This window comes from Mustela nigripes, chromosome 7 (genome assembly GCF_022355385.1).
Source record: "Mustela nigripes isolate SB6536 chromosome 7, MUSNIG.SB6536, whole genome shotgun sequence".
Classification (NCBI taxonomy): Eukaryota; Metazoa; Chordata; class Mammalia; order Carnivora; family Mustelidae; genus Mustela; species Mustela nigripes.
Window position 1 is genome coordinate 95,728,257 of NC_081563.1, and position 20,318 is coordinate 95,748,574.

Consider the following 20,318-nt stretch of genomic DNA (forward strand, 5'->3'; position numbering starts at 1 on the left):
CTCATTTCCCTCCCACAGATGTTCTGTTCCAGTAAACGAGGAAGTCCCTAATCCCACCACAGTATCCATCCCCTGAGAACTCAGCCTGCAGTGATCATTGTTCATCTGTCATCAGACACACCGAATTAGCCTCTGTAATCAATTTTTCAGTGAAGGGAAGTATGAGTTAGAACCATAAAACAGATGTGAATGGAGGCCATCTCTTTTTCTTCAGTCTGGAAACCTCCTAGGTCATCTCCAGGCCATGCTTTTTCTGGAAAATCAACTCTAGAGTTGTTCATTTGGTTAGCAGCAGCCTGACTGCTGAGACCCCGTTCCATGTTCTCAGGTCCAGAGTTGTCAATTTTCTCTTTGCTTGTGATGTTTTCCACAATCTGTAGACAGCACAGTGAGTCCTGTACTCCTGTCTGTGTCCTTGTCTGCAGCTCATGAGCATGTTGAGGTGTCCATTCTGTTGGTAGGACAGTGCTTGCATGGGTTCTTGTTAAAATACTCCATAGATGACAGACTTTTACTTCTGACTCCCTTTTACTGTATGAAACTTAAAACACAACCTGGTTTTTGCCCTTAACTACCTTTTGTGTATTACTCATCTAATATATATTGCAAGGGAAGACTTACTTGATTTTTTCCTTCAAGGAGCCATTTACTTGCCTCTGCACAATTTATAGATCGATCTATCCTGCCTGGTGTTTGACAGCTGGCTGACAAAGGTTATAGGTTCTTCAGGCAACAGCTAATGTTGAGTTTACTTGATTTAATACTGAAGTTGCTTTTCTTATATTTTCATTTGCATGCTTTCTTGTATTTTCCAGCATCTTTTAACTTTTTCTAAGTAGTTGTACATACAGTCATAAGTATTTTTAATCTCTGAAGACAAACATGCAAAACACCTGGCACATTGAAAACTTCTTTGACCTGTGCATGCCTGTCTCCAACTTCTGCTCTTCCTTCTTCATCCTTTTTTTTTTTTTTTTTGGAAGATTTATTTATTTATTTGAGAGAGAGAGAGAAAACATACACAAACACAGGAATCAGTAGACGGAGAGGGAGAAGGAGACTCCCTACTGAGGAAGGAGCTTGACTCTGGGCTGGATCCCAGAACCCTGGTCTAATGACCCAAGCCAAAGGCAGATGCTTAACCAGCTGAGTCACCCAAGTGCCCCTTCCTACTTCATCCTTATTGTCTTCGGAGAACTTCAGTGCACCAATATCCTCATTTCATTTCCTTGTAAGCCCTCTCAGAGGGATCTTATACACACACATCTTCCGCAGCTACCTATATTCTGTTACCCTCCAAATCCTGCTTCTGCCCTCCAGGGCCATGTATCAAATTGGATAGGATATCTCGTTGAATAAGTCCATTGACATTTTCAGTTCCAGAATGTCCAGAATCGAACTTGAGATGCTTCAGTTCTGGGATTTCTTCTGGATTTGATATCTTAGATAGAAGTGTGGCTGAGCCACTGGGAAATCTGCTGAGCCACTGGGAAATCATTCCTGAGTCCTCCATTCACCACAAGTACTCTAATCACGGTCTTGACAGGTTTACCTCCTGAATATCACTCTTACGTGCTTCTCTTTATTTTGCTGACCTTTGTCCAGGCCACTTCATTCCTTATCTGAAATGCTACCATTGTCTTCCTTGATATCTCTTGCCTCTCCTCTCAGACATCTTAATTTCCTCTCTAGCTGGAACCCATTCAGTGACTGCACAGTGCTCCCTGAGATCATGGCCTCTCCTGCCTCTCCAGGCCCTCACCTACCTGCCAGTCAAGTGGGCTCTCTTGCTGCTGCTGTTCCTTTCAGATACCAGGCTGTCTTTGCTCTTGGCCTTCACACATGCTCTTCCTTTTGTTCCTGTTCTCCACTAGACTAATTTAATTAATTCTATAAGTCTCCACTCAGGAGTCCTTTTTTCCTGGAACCATTCTGTGAAGCTTCTTCTGAGATTAGATGCTTTCCCTGCCCCTCCACAGCTCCTCAGGGAAACTTTTTTTTTTTTTTTAATTTGACAGAGATCACAAGTAGGCAGAGAGAGAGAGAAAGAGAGAGAGGAGGAAGCAAACTCCCCACCAAGCAGAGAGCCCGATGTTGGGGCTCAATCCCAGGACCCTGGGATCATAACCCAAGCCAAAGGCAGAGGCTTTAACCCACTGAGCCACTCAGGTACCCCTCCTCAGGGTAACTTCTCTCAGGCTTTTATTTCCTCTGGAATGGTATTTTCTTCATCCTCTCTCTTGCCCACTAAACATGAAATCTTTATAAGGAAGAATGAAGTAGTTTGTGAACATTTACTTTATTTCTGCATTGCAGATGCCAAGCTTGGTATCAAATGTGTAGGTATTTTTCAGTAAATGGGGTTTGATGTGCATGTGCCCATTGTGTGTTTATAAGTGCGTTTGAGTGTGTGTCAGCATGAACACGTAGTCAAACAAGATATAAGATACCTGTAGAGTTATGGGCTACGAGATACGGAGCCGACATGTTCTAGAGGAAGTCTGAAGTGGAAATGTAGGGTAGAACTCCTGTGAGTGATTCTCAGCCTGTGATCAGGTACATACTGTTTTTCATATATATAATCAGAAATAGTCTTCAGTGTAGTCTGTGTAGAATTTTCATCCGTGTAGATGTGTGGTGTAAAGAATTTATAACAAAGACTGTAACTAAATGCATTTATATTTTCTTACGTTTGTCAAATCTTGAAAAATTAGTTCTTTTTAATTATACAGCTTTTATTTTTTTGTTTAGATTTTCTTTACTAAGTTTAGGGTTTTAAAAATGCCCACACATTTTAATGTATTTTCATGTAAATATCATTAAATCAGTGACCTGTAGGGAAAGATCAGGTCCATCTTATGTTAACATGAACAGAGGACCATAGCAAACATTAGGAAACTTGTAATACTCAAAACAGTTGTCCAAGTAAAAAGCCTGCATTATTCTTCTCCTGAGTATTTATTTGAGCACATGCTGTGTGCCAGCCATGCTCTTGGTACTGGGGATGCTTCAGAGAAAAGACAGGGATGTTCTTTTTCTCAGGGCTGACACTCTGGTGGAGGGAATACCGCCTTTAAATGAGTGAAGGTGAAGATGACTTCAGGGAGGGGCAAGGGCGAGGAAGACCACAGAAGAGGCGGTGGAAAGAGCATCAGAGTAGTGGTGAGGTGGTACCCAGAAAGAAAGAAGGCCCAGAAAGGCCCCTGTGGGGAGGTGGTGCCTGCAGTGAGAGGAATGGTGAGGCAGCACCATAGGCACAAGGCTGTGGGTGGAAAAGCCTCCAGGGGGAGCAAGGAGTCCGTGCCCTTAAAGCCCCCGCGTCTGAGGGAAGTTTACCTGTCATGCCTTTTCTCAGATCATCAGGAGATGTTCTTACATGTTCACGGTTCTCAAATGGGAACAAATGAAGTAAGACAAGCATACGTTACTGACCCAGGGGGAAGTTAAGACAAAATGAAAACAAAACCAAACCTCAGGCTGCTTCAGATGGAGGAGGCAGTTGATGAGCTGGGAAATATATTTATTCAGGAGATTTGGATATATGTGTTTTACCTTCATCTTTCTCACTGTTAGACTGTTAGCCTAGATGAACCTGGAATGGGGATTTGTTATGGTAAAATAGGGATGTGTTATCAATACCAAGAAATATATTTTGATGAGTTTCTGGATTTCTAAATTTCTTAATAAGGTGGTTGCTGAGAAAGTACAAGGAATCTTAGGACCCAAGAATAACTTGCCAAAACTTATTGGAAAAATAAGTGGGGAAAAAAAAGAGAAAGGTCATTTGGGTTTTTTTGGAAAAGCTACTTTTATTAGCTAAATACTCTTGTATGTCATTCATTTATTCCTTATATTGTATCTTCCAATATGTGGGGTGAAGGGTGTGAAATTCCTAATTGCAATCCTAAACTTATTTTTAGCTATTAATTTCAAGAAATTCTTGACAGCAATTTCATTTTATTAACCCACTGTATGTTCACAGTCTTATCCTTCTGGACGTTCATCTTTCTTCCTGACACTGGTCCTTGTCCAGAGGCTAATAATAATGATAATGAGAAGGGAAAGTGGAAGGTGAAAAGCAGAAATGTGGGGAATCTGGCATTTGAGAAATTATTCTTTTAATACGAATTTAAGCAAAGGCTATGATTTAATTAAGATAAAATGATTATTTTAGGGATTTTTTCCCCTTGTTTTTCTTGTTTTCTTTTAGGAGAAATTAAACTTGGAACAGTGATGACTTTAAGGCATTCAAGGAAGAAAGGTTGTTTGGGCCTAGTAAAAGACACTGTCCCATGGGCTACAGAGTCAAGCGCACTATTTACATAGTAGAAATAGCTTTTACGTTTTCTTTTCTGAGACGTGTGTGTGTGTGTGCGCGCGCGCGCGTATACACACACTTCGTGTATATATATACATAGTACTAACATGAAGTGTGTAGTTCATATATAGTACTATCATGAAGTGTGCAGTTCATTTTGTCTTTATATCTTAATTTTTTTACATTTGTTTTATAGAAAATACTGCAATTTCTGCCTGAACGAATTTTCTTTCGATGGCATTACCAGAGTATAGGTAAGAAAATTTAAAGATTTCTAAAATTATAGATTTTTTTCAGTTGACTTTTCAGTAATGTTTTATGTAATTGGCACCTTCAATAGTAGGTTACAACAAGAAATGGTAACAAGGACATGCTGGTTAAATGTAAGACAAGTCCCACCTGGACTTTGGAGGAAAATATCTATCCCTGCGCCAAAAGTGCTCCTTAAAAAGGATGGTTCGCAGACCAGCAGCACTGGTCTCACCTGAGAGCTTGTTAGAAAATGCAGAATGTCATGCCCCAGCCAGACCTACCAAATCAGTCTGCATTTTTAACAAGAGCTCCAGGGGATTCCTGTGCACCAAATTGTTTGAGAAATATTTGATCCAGAGTATTTTTTTAAATTTTTTTATAAACATATAATGTATTTTTATCCCCAGGGGTACAGGTCTGTGAATCATCAGGTAATCCAGAGTATTTTTGAGTGACTTTTTGTTTTTTTTAATAAAAATATCTTGTTCTCCAAGACTTTCTCACTGATGCAGAGTTCTTCTGTTTGAAAGCTTTCAGGTGTGGCAGCAGGAGGGAACTTGAAATACATCTAAGTTAGCATTGCTGCCCTTTCCGTGCAGCCATTGACATTGAACAGTGTTTCCTCTCAATGTAATATTCATGGCACAACTCATGTAATTTTGTGCTATTGACTGTGACTCCTACTTTCTGTTTAAAGAGTGTCTGGTTTGGTCTTTCTCCCTCTTTTCCTCCTTGCCAGATAATCACATTGAGGAAAATGTAACGTCATAATGGGATCTTAACTTCCTCATCATTCATTCATTCAAATACCTATTGAGGAAGAAACAAGGACTATTTCACCATGCTTGTATGGTATAAGCTGATTGCCAGGGTGGGGAATAAGTTTGAAAAAAAAAATTACAGTAGAATTGCTACTACAAAAAATGTACTAGTGGTAGCAATGAAGAAAGTTGAACAGTTCTCTTCAGAGGACTTGAGGAAGGCTTCAAGAGAGGTAATCTCTACCTGAGCCTTGACATAGAAGTATGGAAAGGGTTTCCTAGATGGGAGATTGATCTGTGAAAGACCTGGGACCTGAAAGAACATGGCACGTTCTGTGGATATTTCAAAATTCAGAATCCCAAATTTCATTTAGTCCTACTTACATGAAAAATATAATTGGACCCTTCTATAAACGGAACTGTTTGGTGAAGTATATATAATAAATACATCTGCTGAACTGAATGATTAAATCATTACTTGAAGGTACATGCCTTTGTCTTTAAATCTTTCAATTAGTAATAATCGCGCCTTGGATAAACCTCATTGGCTACGATACTGCCACTGCGCAAAGCTTTCAAATACCCAAAGAAGGTTTTCCTTTAAATTATAGCATTATTGGTAGCATTTCTTTTAATTGATACTTGGTGTTGTGTATTTAGGGTAAAAATCTAAAAATCAAATGGTAAGTATAATCTGAAGAGGAATCGTAGGGACTTGTAATACTCCGTGGTGTTGCAGGAATGGATAAAAATGAGAATAAGTGCATGCAGAATTCTGTATTTGTGCTAGATATAATCCGTCCATTCTGCTTATGTCCTGTCTATGAAAACCATCCTCGTTTGCTACAGAGAGTACTGTAAAATGTCTGCAGATTAATAGGCCCCTCTCAGCTTGGATAACCTTACTGGGACTGGGTATAGAAATTCATTTGCTATTTGTGCTGTGAGACTTTATGCATGTAGGAGGTGGTGTAGGGGATTACCTTAACTCTGGCTACTGTTACCACATGACTGGTTAAGAGTGCAGGTACAAGCAGCTTTTTACCCAGTTCAATAGTGTCTGACCAGGAGCAGTGACTCTTGGATGGGGACTGCAGAGTGCTAGTCTCCTGAGCCAGCCTAAGAGCAGGTGCTGTTTATCTAGTCTGGTGTGTAGAAGAAGCTAGTTTATCTTGTGCATAGAATAAGCTGGCTAGACAACAGGGTCAGAAAGTGTCATGTTTCAGAATGTTGACGTTGGAGCATTTATATATGAAATCATCCTTGTTTTGATGCTTATATGCTTAGTATTTGAATCAGACTGGCTCCTTCCAGATGCAGGTATCTTTGCCTGATTTTTCGAACTGGATAGAAGTTGATGGTTAGACAGGTCCACATACCTTTTATGATGATCTTCAGGTTAAATGTCCTTTATTTAGAATCAGAATTTTTCAAAGTTTTAGAATGGCAGTGTGTGTTGTGTTGATGTTCAGCAAACATTAATCCAATGTGGATATCTTTATGTTACACCCCAGAGGACTGGACAACACCCTGTAACCAAGAGGATTCTTATTTCTGTAGCCTAAGAGATGAATATTCAGCGCCAGTGGGATAACTAACACCATAATAGCCTCAGCTTAGTTAGGTGTTGCCACCTTAGGTGTTCAGATTTAGGTCAGATCCTGCCTACTAGGAAATTCTACACAGAACCTTTAGTTTTCATAGCTTCTTGGGTTTTTAAATGGCCAATAACTGATTGTAGATTAACAATTCTATACATTTTCTTGTCCTCACTCTTTTCCATTCTTCCATTTTATTCAGATTTGTTAAAATGGCTACCATATGTCATTAAGGTCTTGACCAAGTTTGTTATAGAAACTAAGAAACTATAAGGAAACACCAGATTTCAAAGGGAAAGGATTGTGCTTTAAATATTTCCATAGCATCAGTATCTTCTTGGCTTCTGCAAAACCTCTTGAGGCTTGCACAGGAAGTTTTTCACTAGTCAGCTCCAGACTTTGTAGGTATCTAATGTTCCTTATTTTAGATGTTTTATATTCTAGGTATCTAATATTTCTGATCTAATATGAAGAACACTACTGTATAAACTTCTTAATTAAATGTTCCTGTGGCTGATAGTGGCCAAGGTACTCTGGAATACTGGGTTAGAACCTTGAAGCTGGGTTGACATACCACTGATTTGGTATGCTTCTTGCCCCACACTACAAATAATGTCCCTAAATATAGAAACCTAAAATAAAAGGAACTCCTGTATTCTGCAAGGCTTAAAAGTTTTCATGGAGCACTGGGCGTAGTTATATAAACAATGTATTTTGGAACACTGAAAAAAATTAAATAAAAAAAGTTGTCAGACCTACTGAATAGCCAGCTTTTATACAGACACAGAAGAAGTTAATTTGAAATATCAACTGGCAGTGTTTGAAGTCAGTTTCTTGTCATGCCATCTTGTTTTGTCCATAGCAAAGAGAGAGGTTCTGTTTCTCTCTCAACCCTTTTTAGAGGGAGAAAATAGTCTATAAGTTTCTCTGTGCTTAAGGATTTTAAGGCTGGCTGCTTGCTATATATAAGCCTTTGAATGAAGAAACCTGTTTGGACTCTTAGTGTTGTAATGTGAAATGAACACCCTTCATGATTCCAGGCATCTTGAGATACTGCTTCAAGTGAGGTTTAGAGAGTAAGAAGATGAGGGAAATGGCTGACAGAACACTCACTAACTGTGATGTCTGCCAACGTGCTACTCAAATGTTTGTAAATTCCCATGACTAATTATGAATGGGGAGATTTTCCGAAAGTCAGTTTTATGCAAGTACATCATGGGGGGACAAGGGTGGGCACTTGACATCTTATTTGTGTAATAATGAGAGCAGCCAGCATGTGAGAAGATGATAGGAGCAGTACATCAGTAAACCAAGGCTGTCTGGTGTAGAGGTAGGCTATGGCCCCCTTTCATGTGCCCATGTCTCATCAGTGTAGGATTCAAGTTCTCTGTGCTTAAGATAGTTTACTGCTTATGAGCCTCTAGGAAGTAGATGTCTTGTCCCATTCAGGAAACAGTACCTTATCTGAATGCAATACATGTTTGCTGGGAGTTAAAGGGTTTATTTTGTACTAGAGATGTTTTATATCAAAAATCTTCAAAATAAATAGCTGTTGGGTTTAAAGGGTTGGGCTTGAGTGGAAAATACAAACATTACCTCATGGGTTTTTTATAGGAGTCATTATTAATCCAGTTTGTTCTACTGGGTTCTTCTTATACATAATATAAAAACTAGTGGATAATTAAACAGATTTGTTTATGACTTTTTTTTATAATTTTTAATTTTTTATAAACATATATTTTTATCCCCAGGGGTACAGGTCTGTGAATCACCAGGTTTACACACTTCACAGCACTCACCAAAGCACATACCCTCCCCAATGTCCATAATCCCACCCCCTTCTCCCAAACCCCCTCCCCCCTTATGACTTTTTTTTTTAATGAGCACTTTTTATTTTGTTTTTTAAGATTTTATTTATTTATTTGACAGAGAGAGATCAGAGGTAGGCAGAGAGGCAAGCAGAGAGAGAGGAGGAAGCAGGCTCCCTGCTGAGCAGAGAGCCCAATGCGGGGCTCTATCCCAGGACCCTGGGATCATGACCTGAGCCGAAGGCAGAGGCGTTAACCCACTGAGCCACCCAGGCGCCCCTGTTTATGACTTCTTAAGAGTATCCCTTGCTTTATACCTTGGGCTTCCCAGTGGCCTGACAGTGCTTGGGATGTGAACACAACTCCTGAGCAGCTATATTTCTTAAAGTTTCTACAGCTCACTGGGCTCTTAACTACCGCTCAGAACCCTGAGCCGGACAGCCCTCCCTGGGTCGCTCATAGTCAGGACACAGCACAAGTGCGTATTTCTGAGGGAGCAGGGTTTCCTGTGCACTTTACAGTAAGGGTCCCTCAGAGATGCATCACAGCCAGGCTGAATTGAACTACAGGGCCCCTGCCTGCCTTGGTGTCCACCAGGTGGTAGCTGGGCCTAATGCCCCTTTGATCTACTAGGTGTCCTCTCTGGGGTGCTTTCGAAATCATTGCCCTGCATTTCTTGCCCTCTTTCCCACTTTGTCCTCCACCCTCTGGAAATCTCTTACTGGGCTAAACAACAGCCCTAGAGCCTCAGCCTCTTGGTTTCACCTCCTCAGCTTTCTGAAACATGGCTTTTCTCTCAGGCTTCTTTGTTTCCCCCAGGCCTGTGGGAGTGAGATCATGGTCTTCCTTTTCTCCAAGGCCCATTCCAGACCTCACCCTCTACCCACTCTGTGGAAACCTTTCCCTTGACTAGGCCTTGTCTGTCCTCATTACTGCCAGGTCTCCTGATCTGCTAATTTGCCTTTTTTTTTTTTTTTTTTTTTAATAGCTTAGCTGTCTCTGAGTCCTTTCCCTTCTTTCCAGGTTACCCATCAGCTCCTCGACCCCTAACCTTCCATGGTTTCCTGACTTTTATCTTCTGCACCCTTGTCATCATACAGACCTGTATCTGAGCACAGCCTCTGTCCTCCTGGTTTTTCACTTAGTCGCTTCCAGACCACCTGCTCTGTGTTTTCCTTTTTAAAAAAGCAGCTCTTTTTTGGGAGTATAACTGACATACAATAAATGATATGTGTAGATAATGTTAATTTTGAGAAGTTTTGACATAGGTGTATACCTATGAAATCATTATAACAATCAAGATAATGAACATAGCCATCATTCACAATATTTTTTTTAAAAAATTAACATACAATGTATTATTTGCCCCAGGGATACAGGTCTGTGAATCATTAGTCTTACACATTTCATGGCACTCACCATAGCACAAATCCTCCCCAATGTCCATAACCCAGCCACCTTATCCCTACTCCCCACGCCCCAGCAACCCTCAGTTTGTTTCCTGAGATTAAGAGCCTCTAATGCTCCAAGATGGGATTGGGAGGGAGACAAACCATAAGTGACTCTTAATCTCACAAAACAAACTGAGGGTTGCTGAGGGGAGGGGGGTTGAGAGAAGGGGGGTGGGGTTATGGACATTGGGGAGGGTATGTGCTATGGTGAGTGCTGTGAAGTCTGTAAACCTGGCGATTCACAGACCTGTACCCCTGGGGATAAAAATATATTATGTGTTTATTTTAAAAAAAAGAAGCCTCTAATGCTTTGTCTCCCTCCCCAATCCCATCTTGTTTCATATTTTCCTTCCTTACCCCCATAGCCCCTCACCCTGCCTCTCAAATTCTTCATATCAGAGAGATCATATGATAAATTGTCTTTCTCTGATTGACTTACTTTGCTCAGCATTATACCTCTAGTTCCATCCACGTTGTTGCAAATGGCAAGATTTCATTTCTTTTGATGGCTGCATAGTATTCCATTATGTGTATACATATATAGCACACCCTCTTTATCCCCAGTGGTTTTCTTATTTATTTATTTATTCTTAATTTCTTTCTGATGTACCAGAATTCATTGTTTATGTACCACACCCAGTGTTCCATGCAATACATGCCCTCTGTATTACCCATCACCAGGCTAACCCAGCCTTCTATCTCCCACCCCTTCCAAACCCTCAGATTGTTTTTCAGAGTCCATAGTCTCTCATGGTTCTTCTTCCCCTCCAATTTCTCTCTACGTCCTTCTCCTCTCCATCACTCCATGTCCTCCTTGTTATTTCTTATGCTCCACAAATAAGTGAAACCATATGCTGTCTCAGCATAATCTCTTCCAGTCCCATCCATGCTGATACAAAAGTTGGATATTCATCCTTTCAGATGGAGGCATAATACTCCATAGTGTATATGGACCACATCTTCCTTATCCATTCGTCTGTTGAAGGGCATCTTGGTTCTTTCCACAGTTTGGCAACCATGACCGTTGCTGCTGTGAACATTGGGTTATAGGTAGCCCTTCTTTTCACGACATAGGTATCTTTGGGGTAAATACCCAGTAGTACAATTGCAGGGCCATAGGGAAGCTCTATGTTTAATTTCTTAAGGAATCTCCACACCGTTTTCCAAAGTGACTGTACCAACTTGCATTCCCACCAACAGTGTAAGCGACTTCCCCTTTCTCCACTTCCTCTCCAACACACATTATTTCCTATCTTGTTAATTTTGGCCATTCTAACTGGTGTCAGGTGGTATCTCATTGTGGTTTTGATTTGAATCTCCGTGATGGCTAGTGATGATGAACATTTTTTCATGTGTCTGCTAGCCATTTGTATGTCTTCATTGGAGAAGTATCTGTTCATGCCTTCTGCCCATTTTTATGACATGATTATCTGTTTTGTGTGTGTTGAGTTTGAGAAGTTCTTTATAGATCCTGGATATCAGCTTTTTGTCTGTACTATCATTTGCGAATATCTTCTCCCATTCCGTGGGTTGCCTCTTTGTTTTTTTGACTGTTTTCCTTTGCTGTGCAGAAGCTTTTGATCTTGATAAAGTCCCCAAAATTCATTTTCACTTTTGTTTCCTTTGCCTTTGGAGACATATATTGAGAACTTGCTGTTGTCGATGTCGAAAAAGTTACTGCCTATGTTCTCCTCTAGGATTCTGATGGATTCCTGCCTCATATTGAGGTCTTTTATCCATTTCGAGTTTATCTTTGTGTATGGTGTAAGAGAACAGTCAAGTTTCATTCTTCTACGTGTAGCTGTCCCAATTTCCCCAGCACCATTTATTGAAGAGACTTTTTCCACCGTATATTGTTTCCTGCTTTGTCGAAGATTATTTGACACATATGTGAGGGTCCATATCTAGGCTCTCTACTCTGTTCCACTGGTCTATGTGTCTTTTTTTATGACAGTACCATGCTGTCTTGGTGATCACAGCTTTGTAGTAAAGCTTGAAATCAGGCAACATGATGCCCCCAGTTCTTTTTCTTTTTCAACATTTCCTAAGCAATTCGGGGTCTCTTCTGATTCCATATAAATTTTAGGATTGTTTGCTCCAACTCTTTGAAAAATGCTGGTGGAATTTTGATCAGAATGGCATCGAAAGTATAGATTGCTTTAGGCAGTATAGACATTTTAACAATGTTTATTTTTCCAATCCATGAGCATGGAATGGTCTTCCATCTTTTTGTGTCTTCTTCAATTTCATTCATGAGTGTTCTGTAGTTCCTTGAGTACAGATCCTTTATTTGTTTGGTTAGGTTTCTTCCCAGGTATCTTATGGTTCTTGGTACTATAGTAAATGGAATCAATTCTCTAATTTCCCTTTCTGTGTTTTCATTGTTAGTGTATAAGAAAGCAACTGATTTCTGTACATTAACTTTGTATCCTGCCATGTTAGTGAATTGCTGTATGAGTTCTAGTAGTTTGGGGGTAGAGTCTTTCGGGTGTTCCATATAAAGTATCATGTCATCTGCGAAGAGAGAGAGTTTGACTTCTTCATTGCCAATTTGGATACCTTTTATTTCTCTTTGTTTGATTGCTGTTGCTAGGACTTCTAATACTATGTTGAACAAGAGTGGTGAGAGTGGGCATCCTTGTTGTGTTCCTGATCTGAGAGGGATGGCTGATACTTGCTGTCTGTAGGTTTTTCATAGATAGATTTTATGAAGTTGAGGAATGTTCCCTCTATCCCTATACTTTGAATCAGGAACGGATGCTGGATTTTGTCAAATGCTTTTTCTGCATCAATTGAGAGGACCATGTGGTTCTTCTCTCTTCTCTTATTGATTTGTTCTATCACATTGATGGATTTGTGAATGTTGAACCATCCTTACAAACCCGGGACGAATCCCACCTGGTCATAGTGAATAATCTTTTTAATGTGCTGTTGGATCCTATTAGCTAGGATCTTGTTGAGAATCTTAGCATCCATATTCATCATGGATATTGGTCTGAAATTCTCCTTTTTGGTGGGGTCTTTGCCTGGTTTGGGGCTTAGGGTAATGCTGGCTTTGTAAAAAGAGTCTGGAAATTTTCCTTCTGCTTCAGTTTTTTGAAACAGCTTCAGGAGAATAGGTATTATTTCTTCTTTGAAAATTTGGTAGAATTCCTCAGGGAATCTGTCAGGTCCTGGGCTCTTGTGTTTTGGGAGGATTTTGATCACTGCTTCAATCTCATTACTAGATACTGGTCTTCAATTTCTTCCTGGTTCAATTTTGGAAGTTTATAGTTTTCCAGGAATGCATCCATTTCATCTGGGTTGCTTAACTATTGGCATATAACTGTTGATAATAATTTCTGATGATTGTTTCTATTTCCTTGGTGTGTGTTGTGATCTCTCCCTTTTCATTCATAATTTTGTAAATTTGGGCATTCTCTCTTTTCTTTTGGATTAGTTTGGCCAATAGTTTATCGATCTTATTGATTCTTTCAAAAAACCAGCTTCTAGTTTCATTGATGCGTTCTACTGTGTCTCTAGTTTCTATCTCTTTGATCTCTGCTCTAATCTTGATTATTTCCCTTCTTGTGTGTGGGATTGGCTTAGTTTGTTGTTGATTCTCCAGTTATTTAAGGTGTAGAGACAGCTGGTGTATTCTGGATTTTTCAATTTTTTTGAGGGAGGCTTGAATGGCTATATATTTCCCTCTTTGGACCACCTTTGCTGTATCCCATAGGTTTTGGACCAAAGTGTCTTCATTCTCATTGGTTTCCAAGAATTGTTTAAGTTCTTCTTTGATCTCCTGGTTGATCCAGCCATTCTGGTCTTTAGCTTCCAGGTGTTTGAGTTCCTTCCAAACTTTTGCTTGTGTTTGAGCTCCAGTTTCAAAGCATTGTGATCTGAGAATATGCAGGGAATAATCTCAGTCTTTTGGTATCGGTTGAGCCCTGATTTGTGACCCTGTGTATGGTCTATTCTGGAGAAGGTTCCATGTGCACTTGAGAAGAATGAATGTTCTGTTGTTTTAGGGTGGAATGTTCTGTATGTATCTATGAGGTCCATCTGGTCCAATGTGTCATTCAATGCTCTTTTTCCTTTATTGATTTTCTGCTTGGATGATCTATTACTGAGAGTGGCGTGTTAAGATCTCCTACTATTAATGTATTCATATCAATATGACTCTTTATCTTGATTAACAGTTTTCTTTTTTCTTTTTTTTTAAAAGATTTTACTTATTTATTTGACAGATAGAGATCAGAAGTAGACAGAGAGGCAGGCAGAGAGAGTGGAAGGGAAGCAGGCTCCCTGCTGAGCAGAGAGCCTGATGTGGGGCTCGATCCCAGGACCCTGGGATCATGACCTGAGCTGAAGGCAGGCTTAACCCACTGAGCCACCTAGGCACCCAATTAACAGTTTTCTTATGTAATTGACTGCTCCCATATTGGGGGCATAAAGATTTACAATTGTTAGATCTTCTTGGTGGATAGTCCCTTTAAGAATGATGTAGTGTGGGGCACCTGGGTGGCTCAGTGGTTTAAAGCCTCTGCCTTCAGCTCAGGTCATGATCCCAGGGTCCTGGGATCGAGCCCCACATTGGGCTCTTTGCTCAGTAGGGAGCTTGCTTTCTCTTCTCTCTCCCTGCCTGCCTCTCTGCCTACTTGTGATCTCTATCAAATAAATAAAATCTTAAAAAAAAAAAAAAAAGAATAATGTAGTGTCCTTCTGTATCTCTGACTACAGTATTTAGTTTAAAATCTGATTTGTCCGATATGAGAATCGCTACCCCAGCCATCTTTTTGAGGTCCATTGGCATGAAAGATGCTTCTCCATCCCTTCACTTTCACTCTGGATGTATCCTTAGGTTCAAAATGGGTCTCTTGTACATATGGATGGGTCCTGTCTTTTTGTCCAATCTGCAACCCTGTGCCGTTTTATGGGTGCATTTAGGCCATTCATGTTGAGAGTGATTATTGAGAGATACGTTTTTATTGACATCGTGTTACCTGTGAAGTCTTTGTTAGATTGACTCCATATATTTCTGTTCAATGATAATCTTGGGGTTTTTTTCCTCTTTTATAGAACCCGCCTTAATGTTTTTTGTAGTTCCGGCTTGGTGGTCAAATACTCTTTTAAACCTTGCTGGTCTTGGAAGCTCTTTATCTCTCCATCCATTTTGAATGTCAGTCTTGCTGGATAAAGTATTCTTGGCTGCATGTTCTTCTCAGTGCCCTGAATTCATCTTGCCAGTCCTTTCTGGCTTGCCAGGTTTCTGTGGACAGGTCTGACTTTATTCTGATGGGCTTTCCTCTGTACTTAAGGAATCTCTTCCCCCTACCTCTTTCAAGAGTTTCTGTCTAAAATTATGATTCATCATTTTCACAATTAGGTGTCTTGAGGTCTTTCTAGATTCTGTGATCTTGGGGGGAAACCTTTCTGCATGAATGCTGTTTCCATTCGCCAAATTGGGAAAATTTTCCTGGAGAATTTGTTCAACTATATCTTCTAGTCTTCTTTCTTTCTCCTCCCTCTCAGGGATTCCAATAATTCTGACGTTGGAACCTTTCATGGCATCATTTATTTCCCTAATTCTGTTTTCATGCCCTTTAAACTTTTGTTCCAGTCTTCCTCCTGATCCTTTTTCTCTATCAGTTTGTCCTCCAGATCACTAATTCTATCTTCTACCTCAGTTACCCTGGCTTTTAGATTAGATTGGGACTCATTGAGAACATTATTAACATCATCTCTGGTGGCTTTCACTTCTGACCAATCAATTCCATTTTGTCATCAAAGGCCTCCTCTAGCTTAGCTATTGCCTGGATTGTTTACCTGAATTCCCTTTCCAACATACTGTTTATGTCCATATCCAAAAGCTCTGATGGAGAGGGCCCAGTCTCTGAATTTTTCCTCTGTTGGGCATTCCTCCTCACAGTCATTTTGGTGAGAGATGGCTGAACGATGTGTAGCTGAATGTATCAACTGTGGTGCAGGCAAGGCGCACTCTGGAACACTTCTGATCAATCGAGAGTCCCCACCAAAAAGAAAGAAAAAAGAAAAAGAGAGAGAGATAGGAAAAAAAAAAGAAAAAAGAAAAGAGAAGGCCCAGCCTGAATGGGCCCCAAAGGTAAGATTTATAAAGTATACAAACAAAAAGAGACAAAGAAAAAGACCAACAAAAGTAAATGACAAGAGGAAAATAATAATAAATAAATAAATAAATAAATAAATAAAAAGAACCCAGTCAAAATGAACCCCAAGTATAAGATTTATGTACTACCAGAACATAAACAAGTACACAGAAACACTGACAAGAAAAAGATGGGAAGGTGGTTATAAATTCTCAGTGTGGGCGAGGAGGTTATTTTGATTCTTCCTGGATGTATCTTGATATCTTTGTTAAAGGACTCAACTTTCCTGAGATAAAGGGGGATTAAAACTGGTCTACATATAGGGGTAACATTGATTGGGGAAAGGGAATTACCTTGAAGCTTATCTCTGTATGAATATTAAAAAATAAATAAATAAATAGAAAAGCAAAAGAAAAACACAGGTATATGTATCAAAAAAGTTCAGGTTAAAAGATTATTATGGAATTTGCTGTACTGAACATCTCATAATGATAGTAAAAGTTATATACTTAAAAAAATGAAAACAGAATAGTGGGAACGAATTAAAAATTAAAGTTGTATCTATGAAGTAGTGGTTGTCCTCTTGTTTTTTTTGTTTTTGGGGGGTTTTTTGGCTGGCTTTCTGGGGGAGGAGCCTTCCACGTGGTTTTTCAGGGAGTCTTGCTAGAGTTGAGTCCTCCTACCCTCATCCAGGGGCTGGGCTCTGAGGAAACCGGTTTTCCAGGCTTTTGTTCTCTGGAGGTTTTTTGTTTGTTTGTTTGTTTCTCCCGTTGGTGGCTTTTCACACTTCTTTGGAGGTTTAGAGGAAAGCAAATTGCTCCCAGACCTCCATCTCAGAGAGAAGCCTTAGTCTGTTCCCCTCTGGCATCTCCAGATCACATAAATTCCCCCTCTGCCACTGGCAGAGCACGTCCCCAGTCACAGTCTTTGGGGTCACAGGAACTCCCTCTTGTACCCAAAACCACGAGAAATACTAGCCTTGGCTGTCTGGGCAGGTCCAGACTGCCAGAGAGGTACCCGCCAGAGATAGCACACTGAGATTTTCACACTGGCCCTGGCTGAGGGTGTTCAGAATCTCCTGGTCCTAGAGAACACCTGCACAGACCTCTCTCAGGGGAGGGTGTGGAGCGCGACTCAGACTCTGGTCACGCAGTGCATGTACAGAGCACAAAAGGCTGTGGTTCTAGAGAGCACCGGCTGACGTTACACCAGACTCCCTAATGGGCACCCCCACCCAGACTCTCTCAGGCCTGCCGGCAGCTCAGGGACCAAGACCTGGCTTCCTAGCTTAGCTCTCTTGGTTCCACCCACCAGTGGTGGCTGTCCTGGGTCCGTGGGCTTAAGTCCCTGTGCCTAACCGCCAAATTCCACCAATTTCCCCTTAAGATCTTTTGCTCTTTTTGAGTGCTTTCAACCAGACTCTAATGCTGGTCCCCAATCACCGGGCACTCTTTTATTGGGGTATTACTTTCCAATAGGTCACGTCTGGTGGCTCCCCCCACCTTTTGTTTATCTTTTGATATCAGTCTGATGTTCCCACTCCACTTTACCCATCCACTGGCGTCTTCTGCCTCCATAGAGATCCAGAAGTATACAATTATAATCTCAGGCTGATTTCATGGGTGATCAGAGTTCTTTGGTAGGTAATCAGCTCACTTTAGGGGACCAGTTGAAACATTGCCTCCTACTTCTCCACCGTCTGGTCTCCTCCCCCCACCCGGTCTCCTCCCCCCACCCCCAGTGGTTTTCTTATGTCCTTTTCCCACCCACCTGCCCAGTCGTCAGGTCACCAGTGATCTGCTTTTTGTAATTTAGATTAGTTTGATTTTCTAGAATCTTACAGAAATAGAATCATGTAGTAAATACTCTTCTTTGTTTGGCTTCTTTCACTCAATCTAATTATTTTGAGATTCTTCTGTCTCGGTGCAGTTATTAATAGTTTATTTCTGAGTAGTATAGCATTCCACTGTATAGATACACCATAGTTTGTTTATCCAGTCAGTCAGTTGTTGATGGGTATTTGGGTTGCTTCTAGTGTTTGGCTATAAACAAAGCTACTGTAAACATTTGTGTACAAGTCTGTATGTGCACACGTGCTTTCCTGTCTCTTGAGAGTGGAACAGCTGAATCGTGTAAAGTTCTATGTTTAACAGCCAGACTGCTTCCCATAATGGTTGACATTCTCACCAGCAGTATGAGAGTTGTAGTTACTTTACATTCTCACTGATACTTAGTGTGATCAGTGTTTTCATTTTAGTGGTAGTAGTATCTTATTGTGGATTTAATTTGCATTTCTCTCATGAATAGTGATCTTGAACATCTTTCTTGTGCTATTTTCCATCTGTATATATGGGCAGCCTCTACGTTTGAATTGATTGACCATATTTTTAATTGGGTTGTTTGTCTTCTTAATATTGAGTTTTCAAAGTTCTTTATATATTTTAGATTTAAGTGCTTTATCAGCTGTGTGACTTGGAAATATTTTCTCCCCATCTCTGACTTGTCTTTTCATTCCCTTAATTGTGCCCTTCAAAGAGGAAAAGTTTTTAGTTTTTATAAAGTGCAGCTTATAAATTTTTCTAATATGGATTGCACTTTTGGTGACCTAAGGAATCTTTACCTAGCCCAAGATCACAAAGATCTTCTATGGTTTCTTTTAGAAAATCTATAGTTAATGTGTTTCACATTTAAGTCCTTGATTCCTTCTGAGTTAATTTCAAATTCTTCTGTGGATTATTGGCCTCTTAGTGCTTACTGTATGCCAGATACTGTAGTGCCAGAAAGTTCTGTTCCTGCTTGACTGGCAACTTTCCAACACACCTTGCATGTTAGCGCAACCCAAAGTCTGTTTCTCTGTGTTCTTATGCCTTTCCTGGTGTGGTATACTGCCTTTGTTTATTATTTGGTTTGAGGCATGATACAGAGAGAGTTTTTTTAAAAATTGAAACAAGGTAATAAACCATCTTATAATATTAAAGTTAGATTATGTTTGTGAACTATTGGCCTTAAAAAGATATCTAAATATTGTTACTTTGTCAAGAGAAATTGTCAAGCCTTGCAGTTCTCACAGTTGAAAATGAGATAAGCAAAGAAGATTTTGAAAATATTGCTGAATTTGTTCCATTAAAGCCAGGAAAATAAAATTATAATGTATTCTGTGTTATAAACAAAATACTTAAGCTAATGGTGAGTTTTAATACTTTTTGATTGTTTGATATTGAAATTTTGTTTTTTCATTATTTTTTCAACACTTAAATGTTCTGGAAAAAAATTAACCTTTCAAAAATCCCTAAAATCCTATCTGTAGTGGCACACAGTTTTCCTTTTACCTTGGGGTCCAGTATGGCTCAGCTGAACTCTGGTACTTATTTAAAACGTTAATAACGTTCATTGGATTTTTTTAAAATTAAATTTATTTATTTTCAGCATAACAGTATTCATTATTTTTTCACCACACCCAGTGCTCCATGCAATCTGTGCCCTCTATAATACCCACCACCTGGTACCCCAACCTCCCATCCCCCTGCCACTTCAAACCCCTGAGATTGTTTTTCAGAGTCCATAGTCTCTCATGATTCACCTCCCCTTCCAATTTCCCCCAACTCCCTTCTCCTCACTAACTCCCCATGTCCTCCATGCTATTTGTTATGCTCCACAAATAAGTGAAACCATATAATAATTGACTCTCTCTGCTTGACTTATTTCACTCAGCATAATCTCTTCAGTCCCGTCCATGTTGCTACAAAAGTTGGGTATTCATCCTTTCTGATGGAGGCATAATACTCCATAGTGTATATGGACCACATTTTTCGTTGAAGGGCATCTTGGTTCTTTCCATAGTTTGGCGGCTGTGGCCATTGCTGCTATAAACATTGGGGTACAGATGGCCCTTCCTTTACGACATCTGTATCTTTGGGGTAGATACCCAGGAGTGCAATTGCAGGGTCATAGGGAAGTTCTATTTTTAATTTCTTGAGGAATCTCCACACTGTTCTCCAAGAGGCTGCACCAACTTGCATTCCC

The 20,318-nt window shown here is 40.1% G+C and overlaps 1 protein-coding gene and 1 pseudogene across 5 annotated transcripts in view; one reads left to right on the forward strand and one right to left on the reverse strand.

Moving 5' to 3' along the window:
- Nucleotides 1–20,318, forward strand: part of RALGAPA2 (Ral GTPase activating protein catalytic subunit alpha 2) — a 319,809-nt gene that overhangs the window by 49,555 nt on the left and 249,936 nt on the right. For 4 of the 5 annotated variants that reach the window (XM_059406446.1, XM_059406444.1, XM_059406445.1 and 1 more), the window contains exon 4: nucleotides 4,515–4,572. The exons of the other annotated variant lie outside the window; for it this stretch is intronic. In XM_059406446.1, the coding sequence (XP_059262429.1) occupies nucleotides 4,515–4,572 (58 nt within the window). The remainder of the gene's footprint in view (nucleotides 1–4,514; nucleotides 4,573–20,318) is intronic. 5 annotated transcript variants of the gene reach the window in all.
- LOC132022860 (U4 spliceosomal RNA) lies at nucleotides 5,824–5,905 on the reverse strand (annotated as a pseudogene).